At 50.8% G+C, this 14,864-nt stretch overlaps 4 protein-coding genes across 4 annotated transcripts; 2 read left to right on the top strand and 2 right to left on the bottom strand.

Annotated features, from left to right (window-relative positions):
• Window positions 1-353: 353 nt before the first annotated feature.
• EsH8_VII_000017 (uncharacterized protein) lies at window positions 354-1,763 on the top strand (the record flags this gene model as incomplete). Its single annotated transcript, XM_083270150.1, has 2 exons — window positions 354-438; window positions 502-1,763. 2 exons carry the CDS (start codon window positions 354-356, stop codon window positions 1,761-1,763), a joined length of 1,347 nt encoding a protein of 448 aa, XP_083127707.1.
• A 128-nt stretch (window positions 1,764-1,891) lies between these two features.
• On the bottom strand, window positions 1,892-3,689 carry EsH8_VII_000016 (protein-arginine deiminase domain-containing protein; the record flags this gene model as incomplete). The annotated part of the gene is made up of 2 exons (XM_083270149.1): window positions 1,892-3,230; window positions 3,277-3,689. 2 exons carry the CDS (start codon window positions 3,687-3,689, stop codon window positions 1,892-1,894), a joined length of 1,752 nt encoding a protein of 583 aa, XP_083127706.1.
• Window positions 3,690-4,939: 1,250 nt separating this feature from the next.
• EsH8_VII_000015 (uncharacterized protein) lies at window positions 4,940-7,110 on the top strand (the record flags this gene model as incomplete). The annotated part of the gene is made up of 2 exons (XM_083270148.1): window positions 4,940-5,005; window positions 5,083-7,110. The coding sequence occupies 2 exons, from the start codon at window positions 4,940-4,942 to the stop codon at window positions 7,108-7,110; spliced, it is 2,094 nt and encodes a 697-aa protein (XP_083127705.1).
• Window positions 7,111-9,317: 2,207 nt separating this feature from the next.
• Window positions 9,318-10,614, bottom strand: EsH8_VII_000014 (DUF3129 domain-containing protein; the record flags this gene model as incomplete). The annotated part of the gene is made up of 3 exons (XM_083270147.1): window positions 9,318-9,916; window positions 9,979-10,386; window positions 10,503-10,614. The coding sequence occupies 3 exons, from the start codon at window positions 10,612-10,614 to the stop codon at window positions 9,318-9,320; spliced, it is 1,119 nt and encodes a 372-aa protein (XP_083127704.1).
• Between the last annotated feature and the right edge of the window lie 4,250 nt (window positions 10,615-14,864).

Below are 14,864 nucleotides of genomic sequence, written 5' to 3'. Positions count from 1 at the left end.
ATCGGCCCCTTATCTTCCGAACTGTTAACACGACTGCTCGACGGATTGAATCGCATGCACGCATCGCACACAGCATTTCGAACCCCTCTTCGGAATGCATGCAGTACATTATGCTCTAGAGTTATAATCTCGCCCAGAGTATTACGGGGTAGATGACGTCTGTCACCCAATGCTGGTCGTGCCGGCAACGGCGTGTTCATTGTGATCTCGGACAGCCTTCTTGCCATAAGTGCACCAGCAAGGGCATCCAATGTTTGGGATATGGCGAAAAGAAACCGCCACGGTGGACGTACTACACCCCACCGAACGCAGCCAAAAACGTCGCCAACGGCTACCAGAAGCCTGTGATCGTTATGCCTCGACAACCACACAACTCCCGCCAAATGCGTCAAGACGACGTGGCCCCGGCTGCGACAATTCTGGACGTGATTGCGTACTGTATGTCCACTTGACGGTTTAGTTCGACATTATCCAAGCCACTGGGATATTGACCACATACAGACAACCAGAAGATAGCACCAGATCTTACTGTCAATGAGGTCTGGGCCTCCATGTTCATGCTTGATGTAGGCAGCTGGTTTGGCTTTCATCAATCTAGCCAGCACCTGTACATCTGCATCGTCGCCTTACATCGAGCTATCCAAAAGAACCCTGATATTATGCAGCATCAGTGGATGCACGACAGGACTGGTATGAACGACAGCGAGAACGTTGAAATGCTCCACTACCATCAGGCTTGTGCCGCCCGTCTCTTGAGCGAGGGCATTAGCACCGCCACGAGCACGAACCCTAACCACACGCTTCTTAGTGGCGTGGCCATGTTTCTGTGCTTGCAGGTTCAGCAAGGTGCTTATACACCGTGGCGGTCACACCTCAATGGCGCCCATGGCTTGCTCAACTTCTGGGGCGAAAGGACGTGTCTCGGCTCCCACGACTCAATATACTTCACCATCATGACGACGAACATTTTCGGATCTACCACGACACCGTCTCACTTATTTTCCGAGGATACTATCGCCCAACACCTATTCTATCTTGACATCATTGACAGTCTTCAATTCGAAAGCATCGTCTCATTAGTGCCTGTGCCAAATATTCTTTTAAAGGCTGTTATAGAGATCAACCTGTTCCGGGCGAAACGGCGCCTGACACGGTATCCCTCTTCACTCGAGGTCAAGCTTAAAACAGCGCGGATCGATGCAGATGAACTTTTATCATTGCTGCAGCAATTCCCTTCCAAAACATGGGCGGAATCGACAATACACCGGCAGCAAGCTTTTACCTCCAAGATGTCTGAAGACCTCAACTGCACCGGAATACAAGCTTCGCTGGAAGGCTGGCAACACCTCGCGGAGTCGTTCAGAATGGCAATTATCATCTATCTGATTTCCAGCGTGACATCCGGTAACAAAAGCAGACACGCTTCATGGAAAACCTACCGAGCAGCGGCTTACTGTACCCTTAAAGGGACAATACACTGGCTGTGTGAGCAGGCAACTAACGGAGGAACACTTCATAAGTTTATCTTGTGGCCAATGGTGATCGCTGGTATAGAAACCGTCCACATAGGGGACAGAGAGTATGCGACATTTATCAAGACACAGCTACTAGGTCTTTCGAGAGATTTGGGGACTTTAGCAATGCGCGATGCGGCGTTGTTCTTAGACGGTCTGTGGAGCAAATGCCACGACAGTGGGCAAGGCAATTCAGAAACAATTGGTTGGGATGCAACATTTACAGGCGCGCCACTGTTTGTCATGTAGAAGCTTAGTATTTGGGCAGCTAGATCTGGTACGATCTCCTAAATCGAGATGCATATTCTGCCTTGGCTATCTACATGGATACAATGGTAATGGACTGAAAAACTTGAAACCACAGAGGTGTTCAGTATCTAATGCCACCAGATCAAATCGGTTTGGCGCAAAGTGTTTGAACCGCAATGGACCTCACCGGCACCCACATGGTGGCTCTGGTAATCGTCCACATATTGAACAGTCATCCCAACCTTCCTGTAAGCTTCCTCGACCAATTGAGCCAAGGCATCGGTGCCGTTAACAATAGGGCCAAAGGGCTTCGGGCTGATATAGTTAGAGCCCAGAACAATGCCGTTAATAGATGCGGGATAGAATGCCATTAGCTGCTTCTCATTTGCCATGAGGACAGACGTGTGAGACGGTAAGCCGTCACCACTGCTGAACCCGATGTCGAAATTACTGTCGCGGAATAGGGTCGGGATGCGTACAACTTGTTCGGGGCGCAAGGGGATTTCTGCCAGAAGAGCCTGTAGATTGGCATCAATATGCTTCTGCGCATAGGCGTTTGCCTCAACAAATGAAGTATTAGTGAGGACTTCATCTATGGTCATATCCTGACCGGGCTCCTCCCGATCTGCGTCGCTTGCTGGCATGTAACTGATGGCCTTGACGCCCCCATGACCGGCAGTCTGGAGATCCTGGAGCATCTTGATGCCAGAAACCGTGTCCGCTATTCCAACTGTGAAACCAAGCTCGTTATCGAAGGGGAGAAACTGGACGAACTCGTCAACATGCCCAATGAGAAGCCAGCCTGCTTCGAGAATCAGAGGTGTCTGGGCTTCTTGGCCACGAAGAAAGTTGAGAAGGGCATTGGCGGGAAGCTCGTCGAAATGCTTCCCCATGATGATTCGGCCCGTTTTGTACTTCACGCCGCTCTTGGAGGTGTAGGGAGGAATGGTTTCAAGGTTTCCGTAACTGTTCACCTCACGGTGGCCGAAGCCAGAGCCAGTGTTGCTGGCCGGCTGGAATCCACCGATGCCTGGCCCGCGGAGTTGCTCAAAAACCTGTCGTCCGGCTGTTCGGGTTGCTTGGGCCGACCGAAGAATGACCCTCAGGGCGATAGGCCCGTCAGGACCCGGCATACTAACATAGCCAGGCTCGATGAAATCTTGCGCCCAGATATCTGAGGATTGATTGAAAAGAAGCATGCTGTTCTTAATACCAGAAGCATGCCGCCTCTCGTCAAGTTGGCGAATGAATTCGCTCTGGATAGGGTCGGTGTCGTTGCTCCCTGTGCTGATGAGGGTCTCTACCTTCTGGAGATGATGGTGAGTGAGAACGGGAGCCATCTTGAGAGCAACTGCATCTGATGCATGTTGAGAACCGTCTGTGACCTCAAAGACAACGGTGACGGAGCCATCCCAAACATTGAGATCCTTGACCAGGTCACGGCCGTCAATGCCGAGTGAGATGCCCCTGACGAGTTGAGTCGCATTGAAGGAGAACTCCTTGTCAACCAAACGCCAGGACTCGGGTGGCGTTGATGTTGGAAGGCTTGTCAAGCAGGAATATCCGAACACGCGAATAAGCAGCTTGAGGTGTCGCATAGATCCTAGCCGTGGCATCGCTGGAGACGTTCATGGGGAGAGTCCGCATAGGTGCGACATATTCAGGTGCAAGAAGGAGATGACCCGAGGCATCGTGGCACGAAGATAACTCATCATTGCTCCAGGGATTTCCTGCTCCGTCGGTTTTCTGGCAGCGGCGGTACTTGTCGCCAATGTTCGGTAAGAAAATGGCACCGCGCTCAGCAGACCAGAAAGCCTTGGCAGCGACGTCGGAGGTGCCCTGGACGTCAACGACACCATCCCGGTTTGTGTCGGCGCGAATGTCCGGTTTGAGGCTTGGTGAACTGGTTACTTGGCGTAAAGCCATTGCCAGTGGTAGAAAGGTCCAGATTTGTTTCATGATTAAAGAGTTAACAAATAGGAGGCTCTTGGGAATAATGATTATGTCTTTCTGATGAGATAGCAGCTTGCCAGGTCTCCAAATGTGGTTGATACAGAGCCTTTAAATATGCACAGAACGACCCGAAAACCCAGACTGACGACGTAAAACCACCTCTCCACCACAACAAGAGTCATGTTGACCTATGAAATGCAGGTGACTCAACGATATCGTTTCTCTTATGTTTACATTTGCTTGAATAATCCCTATAAACATCAATACGGCTTTTATCTTGGTGGATTTCCTCATATCATGCTGTCAAGTCTCTGTCAATGGTGGCTCTGCCACTGGCGGCGCGAATAATGAGATCGGTTTGGTGGAGTTCGGCGAGATTGATGTCGGTGACGATGATATGGTACCCATGCGTAGAAAACTACTAGTTAGTCTGTATTAAGTTAGTTTCTTGGCCAAGCATTTTAGTGCGAAGCGGCATGCTTCGTGGGTCCCGTTGGGTCCAAATTTGTCAAAGTAACTGATCAATTAGCAGCCACTAAAAGCTGGCAAACGCGGGGTGGCATGGGATATGCCCCAGTTTCCCCATACAAAAATATGATGGTTTTATGCAAGCGGCATTTACCTACGCGTGGTCAACTTTGCACAGATCAAGCGCGGTTATCTGAGATCAACAGGGGTGTTATCAAGTTGTCTGATTACTCAATTGAGTAGCTCCCCAAGATAGATGGAGGGTTTACGTAGGGGGAAAAACAGAAGTCACCAAACAACGCGATTCAATCTACAGTGTGACACCACTCCTACCCCCCTTCTCCCAATTCCAAATCTCAGAGTCACATCCCCCAAGAAACTATAGCCCCGTCGGAGGAGTGACTAACTCGTGTAGATGTAATCTCATAATAAACGTTTGAAAATAGAGGAGCACTTCGAATCCGGCTGCTTATCGACGCTCCTGCTTGTGTTGGCACCGTGGGGGTGTAATACGTCCAACCCCTGGCAGCTTTTCTTAACTTCTCCAACCGCATATCGAGTCCACAGGTACTGCATTCCCAGAATCCTTCCGGAGATAAGGACTCTTAGTTATAGGTGCAGCGATTTGTAGAAATTGGTATATAACAAAGAACGAAACTACTCTTTAGTATCAGAGCTGCGTAAATCGTGCACCGTTCACAGAGCCACTCGCAACCCGTTAGATGGCACTTGGCTGGATTCATCATATCCCAATTATGGCTACAAACTTCCACCTCGAAGTCTATATCCTTCTACTTCTATTGATCTCTCGCACTGCTTCTGTAAGTTCACATGCGCCAATCGACACATGTCTTGCCGTAATGAATGACCAGTATTATGGGCCCTCAACATCGTGGAGGCTAGCATCGACGAACTCCAGACTGCTCTTCAGAACGGTCAAGTCAACGCAGTTCAGCTAACTGCCAAACATCTCAACCGTGTGGCTCGATATGACCGGCGTGGCCCGCGCCTGAACGCCATTCCTGTCCTCAATCTTCAAGTGTTCGAACATGCCCAAGCATCTGACACTTTCCGTGCACACAATGGCACCTTCCGATCCGACCTTGAAGGCTTGCCTGGAACGCTCAAAGACAGCTACATGATTGAGGGCATGACAGTGGCTGCAGGATCACCTGCTTTTATTAATCTCACTGCCAAGTCGGACGCTTTCACTACAAATCAACTTCGGTTGGGTGGCGCCATCATCCTAGGCAAGACAACTATGCCACCCATGGCTAATGGTGGAATGCAACGTGGTGTTTATGGTAGAGCGGAGAGCCCTTACAATAAACGCTATCTGACAGCTGCGTTCGCATCCGGCTCCTCAAACGGGGCTGGATCGTCAACAACGTCCAGTATGGCAGTGTTCGCCATGGCGGAGGAGACTGTGTCCTCTGGCCGCTCACCTGCTTCCAACAATGCACTCGTCGCATACACACCTTCCCGTGGTGTCCTGTCTATCCGCGGAAATTGGCCTCTGTTTCCAGTCGCCGACGTGGTTGTCCCGTACGCTCGAACTGTCCGGGACATGTTGAGCATACTGAACGTCATAGTTAAGGACGACATGGATACATCTTCCGACTTTTGGCGTGGCCAGCCATTCATCGGCTTACCTTCCCCGAGCGAAATAAGACCCCCCGGCTCTTACCAGAAGCTTGCATTGCCCGGTGCTCTTGCAGGGAAACGAGTCGGCGTTCCCAAGATGTACATCGGAAAACATGATCCAAAGGCCGTCCCAAACTGGGTGAGCCCTGCAGTACTCCAGCTTTGGGACGAGGCACGCCGTACACTGGAGTCGCTTGGGGCAACTGTGGAAGAGGTTGACTTTCCTGTCGTTACAGAGACTGAAACCCCTGCTCAAGCTTCATGGGACACTGCTTATCCCCTGCCCGGCTCCAGCAAATTTGGCGTTTATCCGCCTGATGGCTTGACACCCCTTGCGTGGGATGGCTTTCTAAAGATGGTGAACGATTCGGAGATCTCTGGCGTCACCGGACTGGCTGATGTGAATGTAGATTTGGTATTTCCTCAGCTGCCAAACACACTTCCGGATCGGTACGGTAACATTCTGCGAAATCGGACCGGTGCCTATAATCTCTATATAGAGGCCATCAAGCAGTGCAATGGCACAGGCATCTACAATATTCCAGGCCTAGAGGCGCATCTACGAGATGTCGAAGCGCATCGTAAGGTCCATTTGGAGGCATGGATGGATAATCTCAGTCTCGATGCTGTTGTCTTCCCTGCTGCTGGCGACGTTGGCCAAGAGGATGCCGAAACGAACAACACATCGGCCGTCCACGCGTGGCGCAATGGTGTATTCTTCTCCAACGGCAACTATGCCATACGGCAGTACGGTATTCCCACAGTCACAGTCACCATGGGCCACCTTGAAGGCATAGATATGCCTATGGGCCTCACATTTGCATCCAAGGCATATGACGACAATGCGTTGTTGGAGTACGCATATGACTTTGAGTCTGCTCATGTCAAGCGGATTGCCCCGAGTCTCACCCCTACGCTGCCGACAGACGAGATTACTGAACTGTGCATTCGTCGATCTCTTGTAGGCACTAAACCTCCAACACTGAGTGCCACCGTCAAGAAGCTCAGCGGCGAAACCATCAAGGTGTCTGGCTCTGTGGACACTACTGCTTCCGGACCCCTCACTGCAGTAGAGGTCTTTGTGGACGGTCTCCAAATTGGTCCCGTCTTGGTAGATAAGCAAGGCAAGTGGAGCGTTCTGACGCAAACTGTTCCGTACGATGACTCCGAAGGGGACGTGCCGGTACGGTTCGTAAATCAACCTGACCAGAGTCTGGCTATGGTGGTTGTCATTGCTTCTGCCAAAAATGGAAGATCCGACGGCAAGATGCTCTTTGTGTAGGGGTAAGGTAGGACTGGCCAGGCCAAAAAGAAAAAAATGGCATGGATCAAGACATGCCACGCCATTATGGAAGTAGGAATGGATGATGATGAGTAGCTAGGTCGCTGTTTGCAAGGAGCGCATGAAGAAGGGAGGGGTTTCCTTGGAAATTGAGACTTAAGTGAGCGAATAGAGCCGAGCAGCAGCTTGATTTCTTATACTGCCGTATATGTCGCGTTAGCTTGGAATGTTGCAAAGCTCTCCCAATAACTCCGATAAATAGAAGTAGAAATTAATGGGTCGGTCTCTAAGTATCATGAGAAGGCTCAGGTATCTATCAAAACGCTGAAATGTGTTAGATCTATATTGTTTGCACTACTTCAACGAGAGTTTTCCTTTATAACTTCAAATTTTTGCGAAGTATTACTTTGCATATTTCGTTTCAGTAGCGTCCATCTTTGCTGCCTACCTTTCTGCCGTTTACGCCCATACGCCTGACCTGTTGTTGACAACGCTCAGGTTCGTCGACGGCTGTCGAGATTGATTCCCCTACCCTTCAAGAATATAGAAATCTGGATTTAAGCAAGCCCAGCAACTGTCAGCATCACAGACTCAAGGTTGTGCAGTGATGCTCTTGGGTGGTCCTGCACGAGGTTGTCGCAGTAGCCTTCAAGGTGTTCAAGTTTTCCTTGCAACCGAACTTCGATATTCGGTTCCAATGCGAAAATTAGCTTCTCAAAATCGACACGGATGCTATATGGTCTCTCCATGATATGAATTGGAAAGTCAATGTTCACTTCGCAAGTTCGTGGCTCTGGCCCAGATATGAGTGCTGGATTGCTGGAAGGCGAGTCAGCCGTAAGGGTATCCTATGATACCAACAATGAGATCTTGATGGCAAGCTCGTCAATCGGCAAGGCATGTATAACGACAACTCTGATTATTGCTTCTATTCGGTAAATAACAGTAGCGTAATTCTTCATAGGAACCCAGCATAAGATGAACGCAAGACAGAGAGACAAAGTTCAAAGTAAACACGGGTCCAGGGGGGCATACAGACTGACAAAACAGACTATGCCGAGCGCTGGAGGGGCAGTCTGGAGGTATGCAGAACCAAAAATGATGCCTGGCCTGGCATACAAGGTCACGAAGAGAGGTTTCTGGCAGACAAAATACAGCAGAAGGAGATGAACAGATATAAGAAAAACCTTCCTCCCCAGATGGCCCAAAGTGCAGGATAGAGAGTATAGTCGGGGGATTTGGGAACAGCTGGCCTTGATCCAAAAGCAGGGTGACGTGGGGCGTCGCGGTTCATCTTCAACGTTTCGGCTGCTATACAAACCCCGCTTCCGGGCATAGTTGCTGACGTGGAAAGCGGCTTCATGACTGTAAAGAAATAGCCCGATCATTCAATCAATCATCAAGATAATCATTTCGACTAATGTTATAATGTCTTCTGGTGATCCTGATGCTTCTATTTCCTCTATATGCAGCTGTATCGTAGTTTAGGTTATTTCAGAAGACCTTACTGCCGCCTGCTCTTCCTTGTCATACCTCCTAATCTGTGTACAGCACATAGGAGCATCTTCGGCATTTCGGAGTCGGTTGTCAGCAGAGACGTTATTGACAGACCATCAAATGGCAGCACAAGGGGAAACTGCCAAGGACTCCACTACTTGGTTTCAGGAAGGTAAGGCCTTTTGTTTGGGTATGCACTCCTTTCGTATGGAACCCGGCAATTCAACTCGGGATCATGGAATCGAAACAGTCACTGTTCTCATCCCGTATGCCCAGCATCATTCATATTCACACACACACACACACACAATGAGAGGGAGTGAGGGGGTGTGTCTGTGTATTCCCGGCTGTATTGCTGGTCTTCATCTGCACGTAATACATCCCAAAAGGCAGGCAAAGCGTTGAATTGACATCAAATCATTGGTATAGAATTTTTTTATGTATACAAGTTCGCACACTGCAAAGTAAAAAAAAAAGTAATGGGTGAGGTGGCCAAAGGCTCGCAGCCGCTCCCTAAACAATAATTGCTTTCTTCCGACATATTTGAGCTCACGGTGCCTTGTCTCCGTGCGCTCAACAAGATGTGCTCAACAAGGTGCGCTTAGAGAGACTGATTAAGATGGCCACAACCAACCACGGCGACAGAGGAAGGCAGCAGAGCAGGAGAAGTTAAAAGCTGAAACTTCTCAACGTGGCAATGACTACTGCCTTTATGGGGCAACCTCGAGATCGAAGTCGGCACTGACCCCGACGTCACGCTTGGCCCATCGCAGGGCTTGGTTGTCTTCTTGACGCTTCTGGTTGTTCTTACGGCCGCCGCGGGCGGCACCATTGGCCCCAGCATTGGCCCCAGCACGTCCCTTACCGCCGTTGCCAGTGGCGCCCCCAGCGTTGTTGTTGTTGTTCTTGTTGTTATTGTTATTGTTATTGTTGTTGTTGCCAGTGTTGCCAGCAGCGTTGCCCGCGTCAGCAGTGCCGTTGTTGTTCGTGACAGTGTCTGCGCCGGTGTTCTGGACCGGGGACTCTTTGACCACAACGTCGGGAACGCCGAGCAGGGCGTTGGCAGCAGCCACCTTTGCCTTCTGGTCGTCCGTGCCGTCAATCTGGTTGGCCTTGATGGCATCCGGGAGGTCGGCGATGTTGAGTTGCTGCTGGGAGTTGGCGACGTTCAGCTTCGCGGCCGTCTTGATGTTCTGGGGGGTGTTCTTGGTGGCGGTCACGTCGGTCTGCTGGACGGCGAAGCAGCCACCGAAGGGGCCGGCGACGGCGTTGTTACGGCAGCGGACAGTGCAGACATCTCCGGTAGAGGCTAAATAAGACTGCTGGTTAGCGTCGTAAAACAAATCGAGAGCTCGTTGCGTTGCGACTAACCTCCAGTGCATTTCAGATCGGCAGGCAGTGTGACGGTGACGTTGAACTGCTGGGTCTTGGCCTGAGAGAAACCGTTCACACCGGGGACGTTGTTGGTGACCTCGAGGGGGATCTGGCCAGTGCCACCGAGTGAGTTGCTGGTGGGGTCCAAGTCGCAGGAGTAGGGGCCGGCGCCGTCGGCGTTGACCTGGTGAATGGTGACCTGGATCTGGCTGCCGGCCTTGACCTTCGTGACCTGACCAGCGGCGAGGGCGTTCTCCGTGTTCTCGCCGATGTCGATGTTGCCGGCAATCTCAGTGCGTCCGCACTCGTTCACGACATTGGCGTTGATCTCGGCATCGCGGATAATAGTGGCGTCCTGCTGACAGGGGTTGATATTCGTGCAGTTGCGGGCAATGTTAGGGTCAACTGTAGGATATCAGCACGGGTCAATAATTGATAGGTTTGACAGGCCCTCGTGATGTTTAATCACCACAATAAAGGGTATTATCGTGAATTACGAGGCCCCTGCCGCGGTTACTTACCCAGAAAGCCCACACTGGCGCCCGAGTCTCCTACTGCATTAAGGAGGACACCGTGACCCTGGGCCACCGCCAGGAAGGCCGAAGTGTAAACAATAGATGTGAAAGAAAGCATCTTGTCTCGCAGAGACTAAGTCTGAATGTGCCAGCACGATTAAAAGAAGCGAATTAACGGGAGAAGAGGAAAGGAAAGCGAAAGCCGACCGAAAGAGCGTTGCGGAAGAAGGCAATATGATGTCTGGGTAGAGAAGGGAAAACTCAAATGCGAGACGATGCTGCGAAGGCCGTCTTATACATGGGCTCATGGTTGAGGACTAAAACGACGTAAATGCAGGCAAACGTCCACGGGCCATAATGGACGCTGATATGCTCAGGTCGTTTGCAACACCTCCTGTCGCAAAGCTGTGGTGCTGAGCGGAGTCACGACCAATCCATGAACCAGACATTTCTTGGCAGACGGCGGGAAGGGGCTCAGAGAGGGGGGGTGGTGTCGGGGCATGACGAGAGAGGAGACATAGGCGGCAGAAGACGCTCAATACGGATGGTGCTATTTGCGTTTTTGGTGGTGGTGGTGAATCTGGAGTTTAGCGAAAGATCCATGTCGGATGGTGGACCCGGGGCACGACGAGCCAACAAGCTCTCACAACGGGCGACTAGCAGTGTTTAGTGGAGCCGACGCGGCCATGAAGGCTATAGAGGACTACGCGCTGGGGTGGAGAGTTGTCCTGAAATGGCGAGCGTGTTTCATGGGGGGCTGGAAATATATCCTGGCGAGCAACTCTGACAATGGGGCCAGGTATGTCAGCCAACGGCGGCGAAAGGGGCGGGAGTTTGGCGGGGCCGGTGAAGGCGGCCGAGAAGGTTGAATTGAACTTTTGACGCTTTCACTGCGGCCCTGGTATCTTCGGTTCAATGCTTGCATCGTCCGTTATCAAGGGTACTCCCGTCTCCCCTCGGCCTAGACGGGGGCGGGGGGAAGGTCACAGACTAGAGGGTGATGCATATACTAACCCTAAAGCGCAGCAGAGCCCCAGGCGACGACAACTGAAAACAGCAATACGCGAGATGAATTGTGAACTTTGCTGGTTCGACGGATACTCTCTGCTCTGCCACCACCCATCTTTACTTTGCTCTCTCTCTCTCACTCTTTCATTCCATTTCCTCAATCTTGACCTTGACAGGCGCAGCATGGCCTGCCGGGAGCAAGTGGGAGGAAGAAGATGTCGTTCGTCTGGTGATATTTTCCGAAACCAGCGCTCGGAGACCGTCCGAAGTGGTTTTCATTGGTGCCCAAAAGTAGCGAGCCTCCACGCAGAGTGCTTCGGAACGAACCCCGGTTCAGCCCAGCAAGATGGTGGCGTCCTCGTTTTGAATATCCGATGGCAGGAAGGTGCAAGAAAAGCCTCATTGGATGTTTAGTAGAACCGGAGCCGCATGCCGGCAACCGATTGGAACATCCTTTTTTTCTTTTTTCTTTCTCTTTTGCCTCGGCCACAGCACAGCACGGGAGAGCAGCGAGGCATGCTGCCTATCTTACATACCCACGGCAGCCCAGACACCAACGCTACCCTAAAAAATCTCCGGAGAGGAAGGGGGACGCGCGAGATCCACAAGATTGCTACAAGGAGGTATCTCTTCCCTGTCAGCCTGGCACCTCAGCGATGGCATCATCCCTGCACAATTTCGGCATGACCCATAATTAAAAGTACGGATGGATGTCATTCGATCACTAACCAGCCTCAAGTGAGTGGGGCGTTTCGAGTGAGACAGGGGCAGCGCCACGGTTTGAGACGAATACAAAACATTGACATCAAGTCACTGGGCGGCGCATAGGGGCAGCTTTAGTTTATAACTCCTTCCTGTGGCGTGTTGTTGCTCGCTAGTTGGAAGGTGCGACGGCTAGATCCCCGTCCCCATCATCGTGCTAGGCAAGTTTTCCCGGCTTGGCCGACCAGTCGGACTGCAAGGGTGGTTGGTGAAACTTGCCGAACAGTAAGGGCACGAAATGCGTGCCATGCGACACGAAGCGCCTGGCAGGGCAGGCGGCGCAAATTGAATTGCCCACCACGTGCCCACCAAGCGCCTGCGTTGCAGCCTGTGCAGCGAGCGCCAACGGAACGCGCCGGGGAGCTGTCTTGTGGCGGCCTTAGGCATATACCACACACGAAGATGGGCCTTAAGGGCTGCGCGCGCGCGGCAGGCAGAGCAGATCAGAAGAACGCTCGTGGAGGACATCATCGTCGATATTTCTCTAACTTTTGAATTTCCTATCGGGCCAAAAAAATCATTTTTGCATCGAATCTGACTGGCCTGCATTCCCCGTACCTTGGCAACAATGGCACGAGTTCACACTTGACTGGATGAGTGTAGAAAGGCTACTCTGGAATGAGGGGCAGTTCCAACCACATGTCATATGGATTGATGACGATAACTAATGTAGGGAATCGTTGCTATGAAAATGTCAAGATTGAGCAATATACACCACCCCACGGCATGACTGCGGAAAAGCAGGATACCCCCAATTGCCGCCCTCAATGTTGCCCCTGCATCGCTCAATGATCACCTCAACTACCAAGGCCTCGGCTGTTTTTATGTTCATACTGGTCCACTCTCTAAGCGTGCGGGCCAGTTGAGAGTCCAACCAGGGTCTTTGAGGTGATCATCTCACCATCGTTGGTTGGGTACGAGTTTGCAGGGCATATCGGCAAATATGGGACAAGACGAAATTGGGGTTCCCGGGCGAGGGCTATTGAAACACGGCAAAGACTGACCTTTGGGAACACAACAGAAGAAGAACAGAGTCAAGGTAATATTCTCCCAACAATACCTGCTACTTACGACAAACTGTGGTTACTATAGAGCCTTCATTTCGCTTCATTGCCTCTCGACCCCCACTTTCAAAAGCACTAACAACCGAGATTGATTGCTTCTAATAAGACTATATACAAGCATAGTAAGTGGGGTAGGTGTGGGCTTTAAGGGGTGGGGGGAGTAAGGTGGGATAGCTGCCCTTCTTCCCCAAGAGGATTATAATACTTCAGCTTAACTTTCTGTTGCTCACCTTGATGGACTTGGATAAACCCCAATGACAAATCTTCAACCTGAGCATCTTGTGCAGACTCAACCGCGTCCTTAAAACCCTAAACAATGCCTTGTATCCAATAGTCTGCAACCACCCTGGGAACGTTTCCACATCAGGAACGTGTTTAACCTGGCCTCGTTAAGTGTAGCTCTCTGGCAACTACGAGACGAATCTGCATCAAAGCCGCGGCAGAATCTCAAGAACCTAGGTGGGTGCACTAGATTGAATAGCTTGACACGGACATGAATTTCAACAAACTAAATAAACAATGGAAAATGAAACCATATAGTGACGGTGCACCTTACGGGTTTCGCTTTCGGGTTTCATGCCTCTTCAATGCTGCAAGCTGACGAAAGTAATTTAGATGTCGAGCAGATCTTGGTAATAGCGGGCTGTAGTTGACGTATCAAGCAACAAGAAGGCCTGCTGCTTAATAAATAAATAAACAGGCATTGTCGTGGCCTTCTGCAGTTTTGCGGCCTTGGACACGACAAGAAGAACGCCTTGGGTACACTCGATGAAGCTTGTCTACGGGATGAGATGCTATACGACCAAGACCACACACACCGGGCTTGACCACAGAGAAGAAGGAACCTCGTGAACGAATCAGGAGCTAGATAGTCAATAAGAGCCAAAGCCAGGCTAACTGATAATTTCCCGTCTACCAAGCTTAGTGTTTAAGCAAGAAGGTCATGCCGATCTAGTCACGTCCCTTTCTCCCACTATTCGACTCTCAACCTTATTGCTCCTCGGTCTATTTTGAATCCTGTATTGAAATGAAAAGCCCGTGGGTTATTGGTGTCGGTAAAAGAAGGGCGGAAAGTCTCTCGGCGGAACGGGAAGGGTAAACCACGATCAATATCCAAGACACTCTTGGCCTGTTACATTCTGGCTCCTGCCAGTCCATCAGTCGCGCCAGATGCAATGCAGGCCTTGTTTGAGTGGCTCTGCTTACATAAATCTATGGTCAAAATAACAGCCGAGCCGTACCTGCCTCCTCCCTCTTCCCCGTACGAACCTACCCCCGCCGTGCCTACTTGCCGTGTTGACATCATGTCGGCTCGTGTACAATATTTTTTACTTCACTCACCTTATTCCTTTCTGTTTGTCTTCGTGTCGTTTAATTTTCTCCTTCTACAGACATGATTTATTTTTCTCTCCTCAGTTTTAGTCGACCTTGATGCCGATGACAGTGGCTGGGTCTTGGAGAAAGGAACAAGTGATCATGACGACAAACAAGACCCGAATTCCATCCATCGTTCATTTCGCCGCCGCATTCATCG

Source organism: Colletotrichum jinshuiense, chromosome 7, assembly GCF_051148585.1.
Source record: "Colletotrichum jinshuiense chromosome 7, complete sequence".
NCBI lineage: Eukaryota > Fungi > Ascomycota > Sordariomycetes > Glomerellales > Glomerellaceae > Colletotrichum > Colletotrichum jinshuiense.
Note: the sequence above shows the minus strand (reverse complement) of the source record. Positions and strands in the feature narration are given on the sequence as shown.